The 19,434-nt window shown below is 42.8% G+C and overlaps 2 protein-coding genes and 1 long non-coding RNA gene across 5 annotated transcripts in view; 2 read left to right on the top strand and 1 right to left on the bottom strand.

Annotated features, from left to right (window-relative positions):
* Positions 1-7,488, bottom strand: part of LOC129145300 (uncharacterized) — a 67,546-nt gene extending 60,058 nt beyond the window's left edge. Inside the window, exon 1 of the long non-coding RNA XR_008550644.1 lies at positions 7,391-7,488. This is a non-coding gene — a long non-coding RNA (uncharacterized LOC129145300). The remainder of the gene's footprint in view (positions 1-7,390) is intronic.
* Positions 3,966-5,891, top strand: RRS1 (ribosome biogenesis regulator 1 homolog). The gene has a single exon (XM_037505922.2). The coding sequence runs from the start codon at positions 4,057-4,059 to the stop codon at positions 5,158-5,160; it is 1,104 nt and encodes a 367-aa protein (XP_037361819.1). The 5' UTR covers positions 3,966-4,056; the 3' UTR covers positions 5,161-5,891.
* A 105-nt stretch (positions 7,489-7,593) lies between the features above and the next one.
* The window catches only part of ADHFE1 (alcohol dehydrogenase iron containing 1), a 35,516-nt gene continuing 23,675 nt past the window's right edge, over positions 7,594-19,434 (top strand). The window contains exons 1-6 of one of the 3 annotated variants that reach the window (XM_037505900.2): positions 7,594-7,664; positions 14,642-14,679; positions 16,722-16,768; positions 17,755-17,808; positions 17,986-18,140; positions 18,281-18,477. In XM_037505900.2, coding sequence (XP_037361797.1) covers positions 7,606-7,664; positions 14,642-14,679; positions 16,722-16,768; positions 17,755-17,808; positions 17,986-18,140; positions 18,281-18,477 — 550 coding nt within the window. In that variant the 5' untranslated portion in view covers positions 7,594-7,605. The remainder of the gene's footprint in view (positions 7,665-14,641; positions 14,680-16,721; positions 16,769-17,754; positions 17,809-17,985; positions 18,141-18,280; positions 18,478-19,434) is intronic. The other 2 variants (XM_037505909.2, XM_054692219.1) reach the window with 2 other exon arrangements.

Genomic DNA, 19,434 nt, shown 5'->3' with positions numbered 1-19,434 from the left:
TCATTAAAACACCATGGCCATAACATGTAACACCAGATTTGTTCTCCAAAGTTCAAGCTACAAATAACAAGTTGCAGTCTATCCCCAGGGTAAAGTGTTGAATCCTTCTCTTGATATTTAATCATAACATTAAGTAATTTACTTATTCAAGTTAGTTTGGGGGCATAATTTTTGTGAGTGTGCAAGTCACATAAAGGAATCCATAAAAGGTTAAAACACCTTTGAAGAGACTGAGGAGACTGACTTAAATTTCAGATCAGGGCCTCCCCGGTGGCACAGCGGTTGAACGCTGGGTTGCAAGCTGCCCGCAGCCTCTGCAGCGCCAGTTCGATCCCCGACTGCTCCCCAGCCACCAGAGAAGGGTCCCACATGGCGCGCAGACCTCTCCTGCTGCCCGCTGCTCCCCTCAGCAGTGTACTTCAGTTCTTCTGGCTGTTCTGCTCCCCGCTCTGGCTCTGGTTAATTCTCTCACCCTCCCGTGCTTCTGACTGTACCCAGTGCTTGTATAAATAAATAAATAAAGCTGGATAAATAAAATTACTAAATAATTAGTAAATAAAATAAAATTTTATTTTATTAAATAAAATTACTAAAAAGAACATATTAAAAAAAAGTCATAAATTTCAGATCAGAATATTATGGTAGCAGATGTAAATGTGAAATATACATATACTGAAAAAAAATATGATTTCATAGCTTAAGAGGTATTCAGTGAATGCTATAAATTCAAACTCTTAAGCATTTTTTTAAAGTTTTTTTTAAGATTTTATTTATTTTTGTGTAGAAGAACTGGGGTGCAGACCAGATGTTGGGGGGGGAGTGAGAGGATTCGCCAGAGACAGGAGAGTAGGCAGATCTACTGAAATGCACTGCTAAGGGGAGAAGCAGGCAAGACAGGAGAGGTCTGCTGCACCATATGGATCAGCTCCCTGCCTAGAGATCGAACTCAGGCCACTGAAGTGGGCTTTAGAGGTGGTAGCACTGAGACTTAAAGCCTAGGCCACCAGGGAGGCTCCTTGTTTAGCATTCTGTTTCAGTTGTCTCCATAGTTCTCATAGAGCTGTATGACGATTTATTTTAAACCCCATTTTGAAGGGAAAAGAGCTAAAATGTACAGTCTATGTAATATTTGTCCATGTATGTTTTGCCAGTTTTAAGTTCATAATCCAAGTAGTGTGACTATGCCCTGCTTTGCCACATAACTCACTGTTATGCATTTTTTAATCAAGAAAAGGTCCTATTTGACAAAAAAAAAAAAAAGAACAAAAAAAAGAACTGATCTGTGTTGGGCCTCCCTGGTGGCGCAGTACATTGAGCGCAGCGCTTTAAGGCTGTCCACAGCCTCTGTGGCATGGGTTCAATTCCCGGCCGGCCAGGGAGAAACCCACATGGCGTGGCAGTCCTCTCCTACCTTGCCCGCTGCACCTCTCAGCAGTGTCTTCGGTCTGTCTGCCTGTTCTGCTACCCGCTCTGCCTCTGGTGATTCTCTCACCCTCCCGCGCCTCTGACCTGTACCCCAGTTCTTCTATAAATAAATAAAAATCTAAAAAAAAAAAAAACTGCAACTGATATTAAAAATTATTTTAAAAAGAACTGACCTGTGTTATTCAAAGCAAATAGCTTTTCATCCACTGAGAATTCATATCACTCAATACCTATCAACATCTGCTCTTTTCTCCCCTAATTCAGAAGATAGAGTAGCTAAATTCTGTAGTTGCACTTCCTATTAAAGGCCCAGTCATGCAGTACTGTAAATTTCTCTTTACCTTTCTTTCTACCCCACTGTTCCATAATTTCTCACACCTAGTATCTGGAACTAGGTAGTCATTCAAATGTTTGTTAAATGAATCGGAAACTAAACCAAGCATTGAGCAGAAGCATCAGTGTCCTTAGCTCTCTCTTTGGCAAATTCCAGGTTTTTAAGGTTAAAGGTTTTAATATGACCTTTGCTCTAACCTTGGACCTTTAGGATGACTGGTATTAAAGACTAAGTGTTAAAATGCAAAGACTCAGAGAAACAGCAAATCCTAAAATGGATGTAGAAAAAAAGAAGATTCTAGCATAATACCAGATAGAGAAAATGTGTTCACTAAATGTCTGACAGTGACTGAGCAAAGGAGAGTTGAGGAAAGATAGTGAGCTTAAAAAGAGACCAATCTCATTTGGCAAATATGACAGATGGGATTTTATCTGAAGTCCTCACTCTTTGAAACCTAACTAAATCTATTTCCTAATGGCTACTATGTCCATTTCTATGGATTAATTCTCCAGCATAACCCCCTCTTCACTACCCACAACCTCCCTTTACCTACCTACCTCTTCTACACACAGCCTTATGTAAATCTAAGGAAGTATCTTTCTCAGACACCACCTCCCACTCCCAGAACTAGTCAGAGCTCTGGTATCAGTATTGCCTCCCAAACTTGACTGAATACTCATTACCTAGAAATCTTGTTAAAATGAACTTTGATTCATCACATTTGGATGAGGCCAGAAAGTCCACATTTTTAATAAGTTCGCAGGTGCTTGATGCTATTCTGCTGGTCAACAGAGCAAACTTTGTTGAGAAGCAAGACCTTGGAACTCTGCAGAGAATACACACTAAGCCTTAAACTCAGTTAAAATACCACCGGCTCCCACATTTCCTACTTGTATAAACAACCTTAGACAAAGTCTCTCTACCCCTTTGAGCCGTCGTTTGTCACCAGTGGAATAAGCTAACATTGATTGTTGACTGTGTACTAGGAACTAATGTTTCATATTTATCAGTTTATGAATAGGACTTGAGTTAACCTGTCCAAGGTAGGTAGAGTAAATCAAGATCTAATTTGAGATAATTTGACGCAAACTGGTTCTTAATCACTTTATAAGACTGTCTCTTCTATTTCGCTCTCAGAACCATTATGACAATTAAATAATAATTGCCTTAGTTAACATTTACCGAGCACTCATGTTCCAGACCCTAATCTGAGCCTCCCAGGGGTATATTAACTCATCTATCTTTATTACCGCCCAGAAGGTATGTACTGTACGTACACTCACCTTACAGGTTTTTAAGCAGGCCCCAACAGAGGGGCTTAGCTCAAACAGGGGCTTAGTGAGGAATGGCCCAGGGGCACTTTAACTGCAGCGTCAGCACACTACCTTTTTTTATTTTTATACAAGAGCTGCGGTACAGGCCAGAGGTGTGGGGGTGAGAGGATTCTACAGCGACAGAGTGGGGAGCAGAACCGGCAGACTGACTGAAATACACTGCTGAGGGGAGCAGTGGTTGAGACAGGAGAGGTCTGCGGCGCCACGTGGGATTCTCGCTGGCCGGCCGGGATCGAACCCACGCAGCAGAGGCTGCAGACAGCTTCACCCACTGCGCCACCGGGGAGCCCAGAGTCAGCACTCCGATCTCAAACCGCCAGGAGGTCGCGGAGCTCTGGGCGGCGGCCCTCGGCTCGCTGGGGTGTGCGCACCCCGCGCCCACTCCGAGACGTCTTATTGCTAGTATCGGGGCTGCCCTATAACAGTTCGACGAACTCCCCAAGTAAACCAAGTCTTCTCCTACACGCAGCTTTATGTAAATGCGGGAAATGTCTTTCTCAGAGCCCGTCCCTCCATCCTCCCCGAGCTCTGGTGAAAAATAACTTGTCTAGTCCCACGACCTAAGGCCGCGCCGACAACATCTTAACAGAATAGTTACAATGGCACTGTTAACACAGTCGCTCCTGCAGCCCCCAATCTGCGGCCCCAGGAATCTGCGCTGCCCACCCGGACCCCGCATCCTGGGAAACACCAACTCAATTAGGCCCGGGATTTGTGGTCTGGGTTCCTCGCACCAGCTCCGCCTACATCCGGGCACCCCTATAAAGAGCTGCCTCGAATCCCATCCGCTCTCCAACACCGCCCTCTGCCGGCCGTGTCGCGCGTCGCCCTGTTGTGAGCTAGTTCCGGGTGCCCCGGAAGTGAAGCTTTCGCTTCCGGATCCAGCGTCTGGGCGGTGCACGTGGTTGTGCTGCCGGGGCCGGAGCCGGCGCTGGTTGAGAAGTAGTGAACGGAGCCGAAGCGATGGAGGGTCACAGCGTGGAGGACCTGCTGGCAAAGGCGGAGCGGGACGAGGCAGAGAAGCTGCAGCGCATCACGGTGCACAAGGAGCTGGAGCTGGAGTTCGACTTGGGTAACCTCCTGGCCTCGGACCGGAACCCCCCGACTGAGCTGCGGCGCGCGGGACCCGCTCCGGAGGCCGAGCTGCGAGCTTTGGCGCGGGACAACACGCAGCTGCTCATCAACCAGCTGTGGCAGCTGCCCACGGAACGTGTGGAGGAGGCGGTGGTGGCGCAGCTGCCGGAGCCCACCACTCGCCTGCCGCGCGAGAAACCGGTGCCCAAGCCGCGGCCGCTTACACGCTGGCAACAGTTCGCGCGCCTCAAGGGCATCCGACCCAAGAAGAAAACCAATCTGGTGTGGGACGAGGTGAGCGGCCAGTGGCGGCGCCGCTGGGGGTACCAGCGCGCCCGCGACAACACCAAGGAATGGTTGATCGAGGTGCCCGACCGTGCCGACCCCTTGGAGGACCAGTTCGCCAAGCGCATTCAGGCTAAGAAGGAACGAGTGGCCAAGAACGAGCTGAACCGGCTTCGTAACCTCGCCCGTGCGCACAAGATGCAGCTGCCCAGTTCGGCAGGCATGCACCCCACCGGACACCAGAGTAAGGAGGAGCTCGGCCGCGCCATGCAGGTAGCTAAGGTCTCCACGGCCTCCGTAGGGCGCTTCCAAGAGCGCCTGCCCAAGGAAAAGGCACCCCGCGGCTCCGGCAAGAAGAGGAAGTTTCAGCCTCTTTTTGGGGACTTTGCAGCCGAGAAGAAGAGCCAGTTAGAGTTGCTGCGAGTCATGAACAGCAAAAAGCCTCAGATGGACGTGACGAGGGCCACCAATAAACAAATGAGGGAGGAGGATCAGGAGGAGGCAGCCAAGAGGAGGAAAATGATCCAGAAGGGCAAGAGAAAGGGGGGGAGGCAGCAGGGTCCTGGGGGCAAGAGAAGAGGAGGAGGTCCTCCCAGCCAGGGAGGGAAGAGGAAAGTGGGCTTGGGAGGCAAGATGAATTCGGGACCACCTGGCTTGGGTGGCAAAAGGAAAGGAGGGCAACACCAGGGAGGAAAGAGGAGAAAGTAAATTTCACCCTGGAATTGGCCTGTAAACCTGGGACTATATACTAAATGTTAATTTATAGGGTTGGGGGAGAGAGCTGCTGAAGGGAGTTGGCTGCCTTTGTTGAAGGTCGAGGGACTCAGGAATCCCCTCCCCTCAAGATATATTGTAGATGTTGGACTCTACACATTAATGTTTCCTCCACAACCATCTTTTTTTTTTTTTTTTTTTTTTTTACTTTGGATGTGGGATGAGGGATATGGTCATATTTCAGAGGTGCAGACAGATTTATACATTTCTACGTTTTTATAACAATTGTGTATTATCAAGGCAGAGAGAGTAAGGGAAGATTACATTTTCAGAACTGGACTTACAAATAACTGTTGTAAAGGTTATTTAATAAAAGTGTACCTATCTAATATTGCTTTATACTTTTTGGCTGTTGGTAGAAATCTTAAGTGATTTGGCTACAGGGTACAGGTTTTGTTTACTTTCTTAAAAAGCAACTATAAGTTATGCCTTCAGCAAGACCACTTTTAGGAAGACTCACACTTCTTTTGATATCAGATATAATATTGAAAGTAGTACAACTGGTGTCTTTTGAAAAAAATATTTCATACTTCCAACATTGAAAACATTGATTTGCTGTAAATGATAAAATTTGGGCCTTACCAAATAATGGCAGTCTTCATTAATCTAGAAAATAAATCTTTTCAATATTTATGTCCCCAGTTTTTTGCTTTTTTGCCCCAGTTTTTTTTTTTTTTAACCTCAAGTAGGATATTTAAGGATGAGAGAAAGAATCCCACAAAATCTTTAATTGGAATGTTACTATCTCTTGATTCATTTGGCAGATTGACCTGAGTTGGTTTGAGTAAAGTGAAATGTTTATAGCCACCCTGAGTTTCTTCCCTAACTGATCTCAGTAACTCATCTCTAAAAATACATCCTGAAAAGAATTCATATTGGTGCAGAAAGAGGGTTCCAGCAAATGGCTTTATGTTGCTATTATAGAGTTGACAGCCACTTTTGTTTTTTGGTCTGACAATTGAGAGGAAGTTTAAATTGGGGATTCATTTTTATTTCATTTTTCACTTGTCATTTACATAAGATGGTTAGAAATTGCTATGAAAAGAATTCATATTTCCTAAGTTACTAAAAGCATAGGTGTTCAGTTGTTATTCTCTTTGCACACTTCCTGATAAAGTTGAGTTTTGCTATTATTGATCAATGTTTCCACTCAGCAATGGCATATTTGGTAGTTAGGCCCTCCCAGAGGACAGTGTAACCATGGAAAGTTTTCAACTATTCATGAAATCATTTCATGGTATCCTGAACAATTTCATCAAAAACCAAGACATTCACAGATCATTTTTTTTTTTTTAAAGATTTTTTTTCACATTTTTTTTTTTATTTATAGAGGCATGTTTTTATTTATTTATTTGTTTGTTTGTTTTGTTTATACATGCACTGGGTACAGTCAGAAGCGCGGGAGGGCGAGAGAATTCACCAGAGCCAGAGCGGGGAGCAGAGCAGGCAGAAGGACCGAAGTACACTGCTGAGGGGAGCAGCGGGCGGCAGGAGAGGTCTGCGCGCCATGTGGGACCCTCCTCCGGTGGCCGGGGAGCAGCTGGGGATCGAACCGCTGCGCCGCAGAGGTCGCCGGCAGCTTCGCAACCCAGCGCTCAACCGCTGCGCCACCGGGGAGGCCTCTTCACAGATCATTTTAAAACCATTTAAATTCTCGACTTGGGAGGGAAGGTTTACAGTTTTGTTTTTAGGCCATTGATTTAGCAATTGGACTTAACACTGTCCATATTAAGAAAAAATGCAGGATATTTGCAAGATTCTTGTTTACTGTTAAAACTTATGCAGTGTTTCAATGATTTGTTCTGAAAATACTCAAGGCAAAACAGTTTGTGACAAAGGTGGATCTGACGGGATTATGCTAAGTCATTCAGAAAAAGAAAGACAAACACCATGATTTCACACATGAACTATAAAGGGGTGGGGGGTGCAAAAGAACAAAACTAAAACGAAAACCTTAGGCTGACAATAGAGTGGTGGTGACCAGTCCGGGGAGAAGAAGGGGCCTCTAGAGGGATCCATCGTTGCAGGGTGACCGGACTTTTGTAGGTGGGTGTTTTGTGGTACATACATTTGCTGAGGTGAGAATTTGTACACCTGAAACCTGAAACCTGACGTGAAGTAGAGGAAATAAGTCTAGAGTTAAAAGACCCAACGGAGCAATTACCTTTAGGCAACTTGCAAAGTGCTTGGTGAGACTGCTGGGCGGTGATGGCTTTGACTCGGGCAAAAGTCCCTCGCCTCCCCAGGCTCGCGCCGGTGAGGGAAACCCTAGGACGCGACCGGGCCCCGTAGGATGGGCGGGGCGGGGGTGGCGGCGGGGATTGGCCGGCGGGGATTGGCCGGCGGAGGGGGCGTGGCCGAGAGGAGGACTCTGCAGCCATGGCCGCCGCCGTCCGCGCCCGAGTCGCGCACTTGCTGAGGCAACTGCAGCGCGCATCGTGAGTGCGGGGCCCGGCGGGCGGGCGGGAGCCCGGAGGGTGCCACCGTCTCCACGCAGTCCCCACTGCGTTCCTCCCGTTACTTGCACGAACTTGTGTTAGGAGATACCGCAGTGCGCGCCGCTATGTACCGGGCCGCGCGCCTGGCCGGGCCGTGTTGTGGAGCGTGCGGTGCCCCCGGGCTCCGCGCAGCGAGCAGGTGTTACTCTGTCCCACCGTTTAGTAAACTAAGGCCCAGAGAGGGCAGCCCCTGCCCCACGTCGTGCATGCAGTGGAGGGCTTGGTACAATGACCAAGACAAATTCATGAATCCAGTCAACTCACATGTGCTGGGAATACAAAGATGAAATCCTCTGGAGCACTTTAACGCCTGGTGGGGAATCGAATGAGGGGATGGGTTTAAATGAGCCTTCTGAGGGTGTAAAACTAAAAGATGGACGTGAGAAATCGCCAGGAGCTTCACTCTGAGATCTGCAGGGAGTAAGGATATTAAATGTTATGACATGTCTGACTCCCCCTTCGGAAATGCCGGGCATGTAACAACTGCCTGCGAGACTCTTCTTAAGTGTGCATGTGCACAAGTCAGCCTGGGAAAACAGGTGGAGATTAGTAGGGAGAAAAGAGAGGGACTAGAGAGGAATTTCAGAAAAAGGGAAGAGCTGCCCCAAAAGCAAGAGATGTAATTTCACAATCTGAAAGTCTGGGCCTAGCTTCATAGATGGGGGTGAAGATGGAGAAGACAATGAAAGATCACCAATAGTGATGCCTGTGGTATGAAAACATACACCTGAAAGTATGATCCTGTACCTCTGAATCACATACAATGTTGTAAATCAATGTTACTTCAATAAAAGGAAAATTATTAATCAGTGGAAACATTAAGATCAGTGGATTGTATCAATGTCAATATCCTTGTGATATTTTACTATAATTTTGAATAATGGTGTTATTGAAAGAAACTGGTTTAGGAGTATATGTGATCTGTCTGTATTATTTTGTGCAATGGCCCAAAATAAAATTTTTTAAAATAAACATAATGTAAAAAACCAGACAGCCGGTAAGAAAATAATTAACACTTATTGGGTACTTCCATGTACCCCGGCACTGTCCCTACACACTTTACATATACTATTATTAGTAACTCTAATCCTTCTATCAAGCCGATGCTATGCTGTATTATAATCCTCATATTACAAATAAGGTCTAGGGGAAAATAATTTGTCACACTAAGTAAATGTATACAGCCATAATTTGAACCCAGATATTCTGACTTCATAGTTCTATTCTTAGTCCTATGCTAAAGTATATTAATTGTATTGTGTAAATAATGGAAAGTTATTGAAGCAATAGTTCTCACGGTGAAAAAAACACCTTGAGACGCCCCCCCCCCAAAAAAAAAAGAAAAGTTTGAGAAACTGCTCACTGCTATGTGACTCTTGGAGAGAGGATGTACATTAGAACGTGAAGGATCCTGAGAAGTCCTGCAGGTGGACAAAGCTTAGCTATATTTAAACTCTTTGCTCTAAACCTGTGCATTGTAGAACTCTTTATCAAGCAACACCATTCATGGAACCAGTGTCACACAGAACAAGTTTTTGGAATGGTTGCATGACAAGGAAGTGCGGCATGATTTTAATCTTACTAGAATTTTCCAGTGGAAGTGGAGGGGAAATACTATTAGTAGTTCTCCATCTGAAAATTGATGGTTTCAGGCTTCTAGGAGAGGCCACCTGTACAAAGGGTAAAAATAGGAGATACTAAGGAGTTGGTTGGAATCGGCAGGATTTCATATCTGATTAGTGAGACAGAAGCTGAGGGTTTTTTGCTAGGGTTGTCAAGTAAACAGTTGGACCATTTACCAAGATAGCAAGTGTAGGGGGGTTAGCTTTAGATGATAACTTCAGTCTAGGTTATTTTGAGATATACATGATTCAGGTACACCCAGATGGAGACCAAACACTGCCCCCACCCAAAAAACAGGTAATTGAATTTATTATTCTGAAACTCAGAAGTGAATTTGGGACTCACCCAAGTGTATAGAAGGTCTTTGCTATCATGAGTGTGGAAACAGGCCTTGGCAAGCTGTAAACCTAGAAACAAGGGTGAAAATGAAGTCCTGGGGAACCACAGAATTACAGCAGGAGTAGCAATGGTGCTTTCTTAGTTCTGCACATGTTTACTTTTTCATTAGGTAAGCATTTCAAAAGCAGGAAGATTTCAGATAAAAACCTTAAAAACTGGTAAATGTCATCATGGAACCCAAGTTCTGTCCGGGGAAAGTCTGCCAAGGCTGAGGTCCAGTAGCGGCATCTACCTCCTTTGGACAGGGCAAGCCCTCCTGCTTCCTGAGAGTGCAGTTTCCCATTCACTACACAGCAGCTCTGGTCTCTCATTTACATTACCTGGTGATTTCCTTGAGCATCTGGATTTGCAAATAATTTGCACTTTGAATGGAGGAAAAGAAACCTGCAGTAGAGGATAGGCAATGAGGCCAAAGGTAGGGAAAAACCCAGGAGGGAAGGACTGCACTTTCACCGTAGATTTGAAATGTTCACTAGGAGACAAAATAGTCTAATATCTCTAGCACCTAAGTGTTTGGGGGGAGCAAACAGGACAGGCACTAAACTACTAAGGAAAATTTAGACTACATTAGATGTTGATAGGTAATAAAAAGAAAGTAAAGAATTTGAAGGCAGGGGTGCAATTTTAGAGAAGATCGTTGGAGGAGACCTCACTATGCTGATCCTATTGCTGCTATAACAAATGACCACAGACTTGGTGGCTTAAAACAATACATATTTACTCATTTATAGTTCTGGAATTCCAAAGTCCAAAATCAAGGTGTGATTTTAGAGCCTAGAGCCTTCCAGAGGCTCTAGGGGAGAGATCATTTTCCAGCTTCTGTGGCTACTCTCCTTGCATTCTGTGACCTGGAGCCCTGCTCTATCAGCAACATGGCATCTGGCTTCAGTGACCACAATGCCTTCTATGTCACATTTCCCTACCTCCTTAAATGGATGCTTATGATTATATTTAGCCCTTCCATCCAAGATAATCCAGGAAAATCTCTCCATCTCAACATCCTTAAGATCACATCTGCAGAGTCCCTCTTGCCACGTACACTAATGTTCAAAGGTTCCAGGACTTCAGACCTGAATATCTGCAAGGCTTAGTCAACCACACTGACTGAGAAGGTAACCATTTGGGGAAGACCAGTGGAGGGAAGGAGTGAACCACCTGGCCCTCTGGGAAGAGATCTGAGGGTGGAACATGCTTGGCATGGCTTCAGAACACAGTGACTATAGCAGCGTGAGCAAGAGGGAGATGAGGTCAGAGACACCGGGAGCCAGGTAGGGACAGCCAAGATGACCCCAAGGTTTCTTAGCATAAACAACTGAGAGAATAAATTTGCCATTAAACTGGGATAAGGAAGAAGCTTTGAGAGGAGCCCAGGAGCTGAATTTTAGTGGGAAAATATGAGATGCCTAATAGACATTCAAGCAGTAGACTGTTGAGTCTGGAGTTCAGGAAAGAGGACGAAACCAGAAAGATTAATGTGGAAGTCATCAGCATAGGAGATATTTAAGCTCGTAAGCCAAGAGAGGACACTCAGAGTGAGTTTGGAGAGAAAAGAGAAGGGTTCGTAGACCAAACTTGAGTACACCTGCACCCAGTATCAAGAGAATGAAAAGAAACTATGCCAGGAATGGCCAGTGCAATTAGAAAGAACGTCTGAATGTGGTGTCCTGAAAGTCAAGGAAAAAAAGTTTCCAGGGGAGAAGGATGGCACTGACAGGTCAGGCAAGAAGAGGATTAAAATGAGTGGTGTATTTGCACAGTGGAGGGCCTTAGTGACCTGGTGAGATTGTCCGTGGCCCACTGGAGGAGGTTCAGAAAGAACATAGGAAGAGAAATTGAAGAGAGCAGGTTTAGTCAGCTGAAGGGAGGGAGAGAGGCAGACGTGTTGGCAAAATGAGGGAACAGGGACAGGGAAGGTTGTTTGGTTAGTTGTTTTTTGATATAAAGTGGGAAAATAACATTTTCATGCTAATGTAAGATGTAATAGGGAAATTTTGATTAAGAGGGAAAAAACTATTGTCCTTGAGAAGATGAGCAGGGGTGAAATTTAGAGCACAGAGAAAGGGGCCTTAGCCCCTTAGCCTTTGCTAAGGAAGGGCCTGGCCAACTTATCAGTGATACCAGGAGTGAAGCCTAGATAATTGAACCAGAGCCTGATGGTGGGTCAATGAAGACCTCGTTCTAACCGTGATTTATTCTGCTGAAGCTCATCAGTGGTTTCAGGTCATCACATGAAGTTGGTGGAGCCCCAACCTGTTCTCCCTAGTCCAGGTCAGACTCCTTGTCTTTGGCACACCAGGAAAAGAGAGAACAAGGTCAGGGGATTTCAAATGTCTACATTCATTTATGTATTCATTTACATATTCATTTAATCAGTATTTAGAGCTTAATATGTGTCTGGCATTATATTACCCAAGGCTAGCAAACTTGTGAGAAGAGGCAGATCTTACCTTGCTATCACAAAATGTACAATCCAGAGGCAGATGGAAACAGGAAAATGGCATCAACTATACAGTGTGATAACAGCTTCATTGGGGAGGGAGGCATGGTATTCCCTGGTGCCTGCCCCAGGGAAGGCTACCCAGGGGAAATGATGTCTAAGCTAGCACTGGAAGAGACATCAGTCTATTCAGAATGTATATTCTAGACAGAAGGGAAAAACAAGAACATAGTTCTGGAGTCAAGATGGAGAAAGAACATGTGGGGCCCATGCAAGGAAAGAAATGAAGATAATGTTCTAGGAGCCCTACAGATGAAATAAGATGAGAAGTCGGAGTGGCTTGATTAGGAGAGCCTGTGAGGCAATGGCCAGGTCTGAACTTTATCCTATGGGCCATGGAGAAACATCGAAGTACCTTCAAACAAGGGAGTGAATATGGATGGAAATGACTCTGACCACAGTGTGGGGGACAGATACAGCAAAGGTAGAGCCAAGAAAAGTCTCTTAGGAATACAATAGTAATCCAGTGAGAGATGACCCCTTACCAGAGAGTAGTAGAGGTCCAAGCAAAGTGGAGAAATATTTGGGGCCTTGATATGTGGTTGGTTGTAAAGGACAAGGAGGGTCAGAATGGCTGAAAGCAACCCAAAATATGAAGGACACAATGCAACATTTCAGGGATGGTCTGAGTGAAAAAGGAGCTGGCAAAAAAAAACATCAGAGAAAATCCAGGTGATCTGGGAGCCCAAGAATGCAGGGAGGTGCTGCCTCAGGGTGTTTAGTGCTGTGAGGACAAGATGCAAGGAGGTCTGAGAAGTGAAGATACACAAAGAAAGTTGAAACTTGTGGAGGCAGTAGCCAGATTTCAGGACACCAAGGAATGTATGGGAGGCAAGGAAATGGAGCCAGGAAATGACTTCGAGGGGGAAGGAGCAGAAGATGAGCAAGAAAGGGGACAAGAGATTGAGAGTTTCAAGAATGAACCTCTTAAATATAATCATGGATCCAATAAGGGGTAAGACTAAGTACAAGACAAATGGAGTCCCCGTGAAGATAAAAAGTGGGGATTCAAACCACAGTTAAGGCAGAACAGAAATCATGAATTGAGGTAGCCTCAGAACTAGAAAAATACAAAAAGAGAAAGGGAAGTAGGGTGGAAGGATGCATGTAATCCTACAGTCCTGCATGTTGAAAGCTTTGATTTTGGATTTCTTCCATTTCCATCTCTTCTCTTATCCTTTCAGGGCATAAAGTAGGAAAAGTCATCAAAAGGGATGTCCACCTGTGAAGAACAATATCCTGGCCTTGCCTCCATTTTTCCAAGTTAGAGGGGCTGGGATGCTCCCGGGAATCTTAGTGTGTGACATTTTCAGCTGTGACCACTAGATGGCAGCCTCTATTCATGCGCTCATACTTCCGGTGTCTGGAAATTCTCAGAATTTTTGAGATTTTGACCAGCGTTGAATTCAACCATTTTCCTTTCTTCCTCTTCAGATGTTTTAATTCCAGATGGGGGCTGGGGGCATTATCCATTCACTTATCTACTGGGACCGCACTATGACAAGTTTTCTAGGCAATAAATATAAAGACAAAACCCTTTTTGCAAGCTCAATCAGAGAGTAAGCAGGAGAAAGGGAAGCCAGAGAAGGGACTGTCCAAGAAATAAATACAGAGAAGGGGTACAGAAGCCAAGAGAGGGAAGGTTTTAAAAAAGGATGAGTGAAGTATACTCACTCATAGAGAAGTATACTGAGAACTGAGAAAAAGCAGGGGATAAATGCTAACAGATGTGAGCGCAATTTAGGTGACTGGTGAGGGTGACTGGCTGCTGAGGAGCCCAGGAGTTTGCAGAGCCTGAGTGGTGCTGGACTCGTCAGTGGACTTGGCAGTGCAAGGATAGAGGCACAGTGGTGACCAGGAAGGTGCAGACCCCCTGAGGACTTCCTGGAGGAGGGGGCCCAGTGCCTGTTTGTAGGAAAATTAAAGACATTGAAGACAATGGGAAAATTAGAGGAAATTACCAGGATTGAGGGTAGGGGGTAGAGGTGATGGGAAGAGATGAGGTACAGGAGTTGTTAACCTTGGATCAATTTTGTCAAAGCTCCTAACCTACTAATTGCTGGGACTTTAGGGAAGAACCCTCTTTAAATTTACTTGCTTTCCCAGGGTGCTCATCTCAACTCCCAGCAGGCATTTAATAAGTTCTGTTTGCAACCTATCCTTCCCAAAAAAGCAAAAAAAAATACTGCTTGAATAATTGGTAAAAGAATAATCCTACAATTCTGGAAAGACTTGTTGTGGATGGTGCTTTCTGTTTTTTCTATTGTATAGTGTTTGCCAAGAGCTCCTACTTTGACAACATCTGAAAACTAGGATGCCTTATGAGTTCTCATCTTCTGGTTTTCTAGTTTCATTTTATATCTTTTTCTTTTCCTTTATTTTTTTTTCTTTTTCCTAGATGCCAGTGCCCAACCCATTCTCATACTTACTCCCAAGGTAAAAATACATTTTGTGTTTTTAAACTATCCACAATTTCTAATTCCACAGTTGGCACTTGTAATACATTTGGGCAGAGAATAAAGTGAAAAAATCAAGGCATGTGAGAGGAAGACTGATGAAAATGGTTGCTTTTTCACTTGAAATTGGTAATATGTAGTTCTAATTATATGATGTTAGATGAGTGTATGCTAGAAATTATATTTGGTTCAAATATATATCTAATGCTATTTAAATGTTTTTCTATTTTAAATAGAATTATTTATTTGTCAAAGCTAAAAATAGTGGCACAGATAGGGCTTTCGGATTGTCTGAGTTCATTGAACAGATAAAATATTCCATTACATCTCAAAGAAGAGACTAGCAAACAAGGCTATTTCTAGAAGGGAGGCAGGTTTGTATCAATTTTTAAATAAAATTATTTTCTTAATAATAAAACATGACAGAAGTTTTCAGTTCCCACAGACATCTTAATCCTTACCAACTCCATTGTCGACAAAGCAGCAGGAAGCTCATTGAGCTTCAGCGTATCCTCAGAATGTCACATGAATTACCGACACAAAAATGATTTCCCCTCTTAGAAGAAAACAGCACAGCAAGAGATGGAAAGGAGGAGACCTGCCTATACAGGATTCTAAGCAGAAACCCACAGAGATGCCTGTTGGGGAGTAGAACAGATAAAATTACTTAATGAGGGCTTTTTCCTGGCCATAGAGTGTCTCACAATTCAAGATAGACAAGGGACCTCCGAATCATTCATAGCCATCTAATAGGCAGAAGCATGCCCAAACTTCTAAGCCCTCATGAACAAATACAGAATTCATGTTCAGCTGTTTTTTTCTACTTTTTAGTTGGTTTCAACAAAGATTCAATAACTTCCTATTTGAGGAAATAAAATTAATAATTAAAAAAATAATCTCTCTGTTTTCTGGGATCCAATTTCAACCTTCTCCGAAATTTAATAACAGGAATAATAGACTTTTTAAAAAACCTCTAGGAGTCAACAAAATTACAATTTTTATTAAGGATGTCACTGCTTTAGAAAACTGAAGATAGATTATTATGTTGTTGGGGCCTTTCTTTCTTTGGGAAAAAAAATGGCAGTAACAATTGCTCTGTAGACTTTTTGTTCAATCTTATGACTGACCAAGACTCATATAAATAGATTAGAACAAGGATAAAATTATTAAATGGGACCCTCAATATGACAAAATCATTTCTTCTATAACTAAATCCTGCTATTTTGCAAAGAAGTAGCAGTTTATAAAAATTTTTTTTTAATATTTATTTTATTTGTACAAGAGCCAGGGTACAGGCCAGATGCGTGGGAGGGTGAAAGAATTCACCAGAGACAGAGCGGGGAACAGAATAGGCAGACTGACGAAATACACTGTTGAGGGGAGCAGCGGGCGAGACAGGAGAGGTCTGCTGGCCATGTGGGTTGCTCCGAGGCCGGTGGGGATAGAACTGGTGCTGCAGAGGCTGCAGACAGCTTCACAGCGTTGCACTCAACCGCCTACACAACCAGGGAGGGCCCTATAAAAAATTTTTTTAAATCTCATAGAGAAAACAAAATTTGTTATATGTGTAAATTTGAGAAATGTAAATATCATACCATGATAAGTAACCTCCATGGAAAAAAAATCTTAATCCAAATGATCACAGTTGCTATGGGAAATGCAACTCAATTAATGAAATTACTAATAGTTGTTCTCCAACAATAGCCCAACTCTTGAGTTTAAAGGATTGTTTTTCTAGAGGATTTTTAAACATTATATTTTCAAAAGCATACATTATTTCAATGGGAAAGTTGTTTTAAATAGCTTTATTATGACAATCAGCATCAAGTTTGCATTATATCTCTAAAAAATGCAAGTTTAATTTTAATTTGATATGCAACAATGAAACCTGAAAAATATATTTTAGGTAAGGCTTCAAGGGAGGTGTTTATGTTAACTGTCAGAATACTAATTTAGTATCAAATCACAATAGTTTTACTTTCTGTTTGAGACATTCTCTAATGCTGAGTTTTACATTTCCAGCTCCTGGACTTTCATCTTCTGGGAAAACAACAGAATATGCCTTTGAGGTAGATTTAATCAATCCATTCCTTCTTCTATGAATGACCTGAAAAAATACAACTAGAGTATTTTGTCAGTACATTATTATCTCATCTGAAATCTGTTGTTAATTGATGTTCCCTAATTTCATTATTCCTTCGGGCTCTTTTTCAGTAAAGTACTTTGTTAGGATCATGGAATATAAATTTTATGATAATATGAGTAATATCTGGAATACTGTCTTCTAATCAGACATGAAATTAGTACAGATTTTCAGTTTACAAACTCTCTAACTTACATATGTTAAATGTTAAATATTATTTAGTTTTATAATTATAACAATCCCAAAAGAGATCCAAGTAACCTTTTGAAACAAGAATAAAGGAATAATTAATTCTGATGAACTTTTATCACATTGTAATTACATAATTATTTGTTTAAATCCCTATCTTTCCTAGCTCAAGGGTCGTAGATTAAAATGTCTCTATGAGCTTGACAGTTTAACGGGTCCATGATCAGGCTCACATTGCTTGGAACAGAGAAAACACTCAGTTGCTTTGGTTGTATGAGAAGCTGGATGAGTGCATGAATGAATGAATGAATGGGTAGCTGGATACACACATACAAGGGTAATTGGCTAGATGATTGGTTGAATGAGTAAATGAAGGGGCAAAAATGCACAGAAACAGCAACATTTAACTTGAAAAGTAAGTAATTTGAGAATTAATTTAGGTGTAGAGTCAAGGAAACCAGACATTTCAATCTAAGGGTTTGAAAGCTCAGATTTTATGATGTGTTTGGGAAAAGATAAGTATTTCCAAAGTGCCTGGAATCCAGGTTTGATTGTGGAAGTATAATGAGTCTGATGCCAAATAGGATGTGGGGGCAAGCTGGAAGGCCATGCTAAGGAAAATAAACTTTATTCTCTGGCCAATGAGAACCATTTAAGATTTTTAGAAGTGGAGTGAACAACTCTCTAATACACCCTACACCTTAAGTCTTTTTTCTTTTTCAGATGGCTGTTTCAAATATTAGATATGGAGCAGGAGTAACAAAGGAAGTGGGCATGGCAAGTATTTGAGATTTCTTAGTCTTCTAGATAGGTTAAATATCTTTTAAAAGAGTACAAGTTGAGAACAGTTGAGTCCGTTGTTTTGAAAAATATACATTGTTAAGTTTGCTATAAGAGTCTATTACAGTGCAAGTGCAATCAAACCTAATTTATAAATTATCTTTATTATTGTAGGACCTACAAAACATGGGTGCTAAAAATGTTTGTTTGATGACAGACAAGAACCTCTCCCAGCTCTCTCCGGTACAAATAGTTATGGATTCCCTAGTGAAGAATGGCATAAACTTTAAGGTTTATGATAATGTGAGGGTGGAACCCACTGATAAAAGGTATTCTTCCATTGTTATTATGTTAAGTGGAATCAACACATACCATTGGCATTTAGAACTTGCCCCAGGCCATATTTAATGGCTTGGCAACTTATTTCTGAAAAATGTGACATAATGGTTTTTATTTTCCCTTTTCCAAGCTTCATGGAGGCTATTGAGTTTGCCAAAAAGGGAGATTTTGACGCCTATGTTGCTGTGGGTGGCGGCTCCACCATGGACACATGTAAAGCTGCTAATCTGTATGCATCCAGCCCTCACTCTGATTTCCTAGATTATGTCAATGCCCCCATTGGGAAGGGAAAGCCTGTGTCTGTGCCTCTTAAGCCTCTGATTGCAGGTAAAGACTATTTTATTTTCCAATTGGCAAAAGTCCGTAGAGAAGATACAAGTTCATAATTTGGGGGTATATGTTTCCACAGCTTTCTGATTTCTTCATTTTGGTGTAGTACCTTGTTTGGAGAACAAAACAGCAAGTCATTGGTGTTTAAAATGCTGATCTTCATTATTGCACAGAGGCAATTTGGTCAGTGTTGGAAAGGTTTGCAGATTTAAGCTATGAGGTCATTATGTGGGGTGGGGGTGGGGATGAAAGGTCATCATTTACATACTATTAGATCCCTTTGTAATAAGCAAGTTTTGTCTTCTAAACCCTTCTCCTTTGTCCCAGTTTTACCAGCCGCTGTGCAGTCTTAAGTGGGACATTTGCTATTATCTTTTGGTGTTGACTCAACCCTTTCTTCCATAGAAGACTCTTCAGCGGACCTGGGGCTCTGTCTGCCCTGGGACATGTGGCCGTTATCATCTGCTCTGTGGCTGCCCTGGACACACACACATCTCCAAGTCAGAATAGTGTGTCTGTTCCACACAGACTTTGAGATCTTTCAATCATTTCCCCTCCCATTTTATGACAGATGATATATTATATTCAGTTTTTAGCTAAAATACACTGACAACTGAAAAATATCGTTTAAAGTTTTGTCTTCTCTCTTTTCACCCTTTTCTTCCCTTTGTGAATGTACCTTGGGATGAGATAGGAATGAGTTGATGGCAGATGAACTTTGATGTGAATGAGCAATCAGCAGGGAGCAACATAATTGACATAATTGACGGCTGGCAAACGGAACCCCTCTGGTGAAACTGTGTCAGCATCACACAGAGGAGTGATTAGTAAAGTTTAGAAACTTGACAGAATTACAAAACCAAAGAGCTCAGCAAAGGCAAAACGTTACTGTGCTTACTGCCAGGACAGAATAAAGATGTCCTTTAGAGACAGCAAATATGAATTTTCATACCA

Source organism: Talpa occidentalis, unplaced genomic scaffold (genome assembly GCF_014898055.3).
Source record: "Talpa occidentalis isolate TD23 unplaced genomic scaffold, MPIMG_talOcc4v2.1, whole genome shotgun sequence".
In the NCBI taxonomy this organism is placed as follows: Eukaryota; Metazoa; Chordata; class Mammalia; order Eulipotyphla; family Talpidae; genus Talpa; species Talpa occidentalis.
The sequence above is the reverse complement of the archived record's forward strand: the minus strand, read 5'-3'. Positions and strand labels throughout refer to the sequence as shown.

Excerpts from the sequence above, each read along its gene's own strand:
- RRS1 (XM_037505922.2), top strand. The coding sequence starts at position 4,057 with ATGGAGGGTCACAGCGTGGAGGACCTGCTGGCAAAGGCGGAGCGGGAC.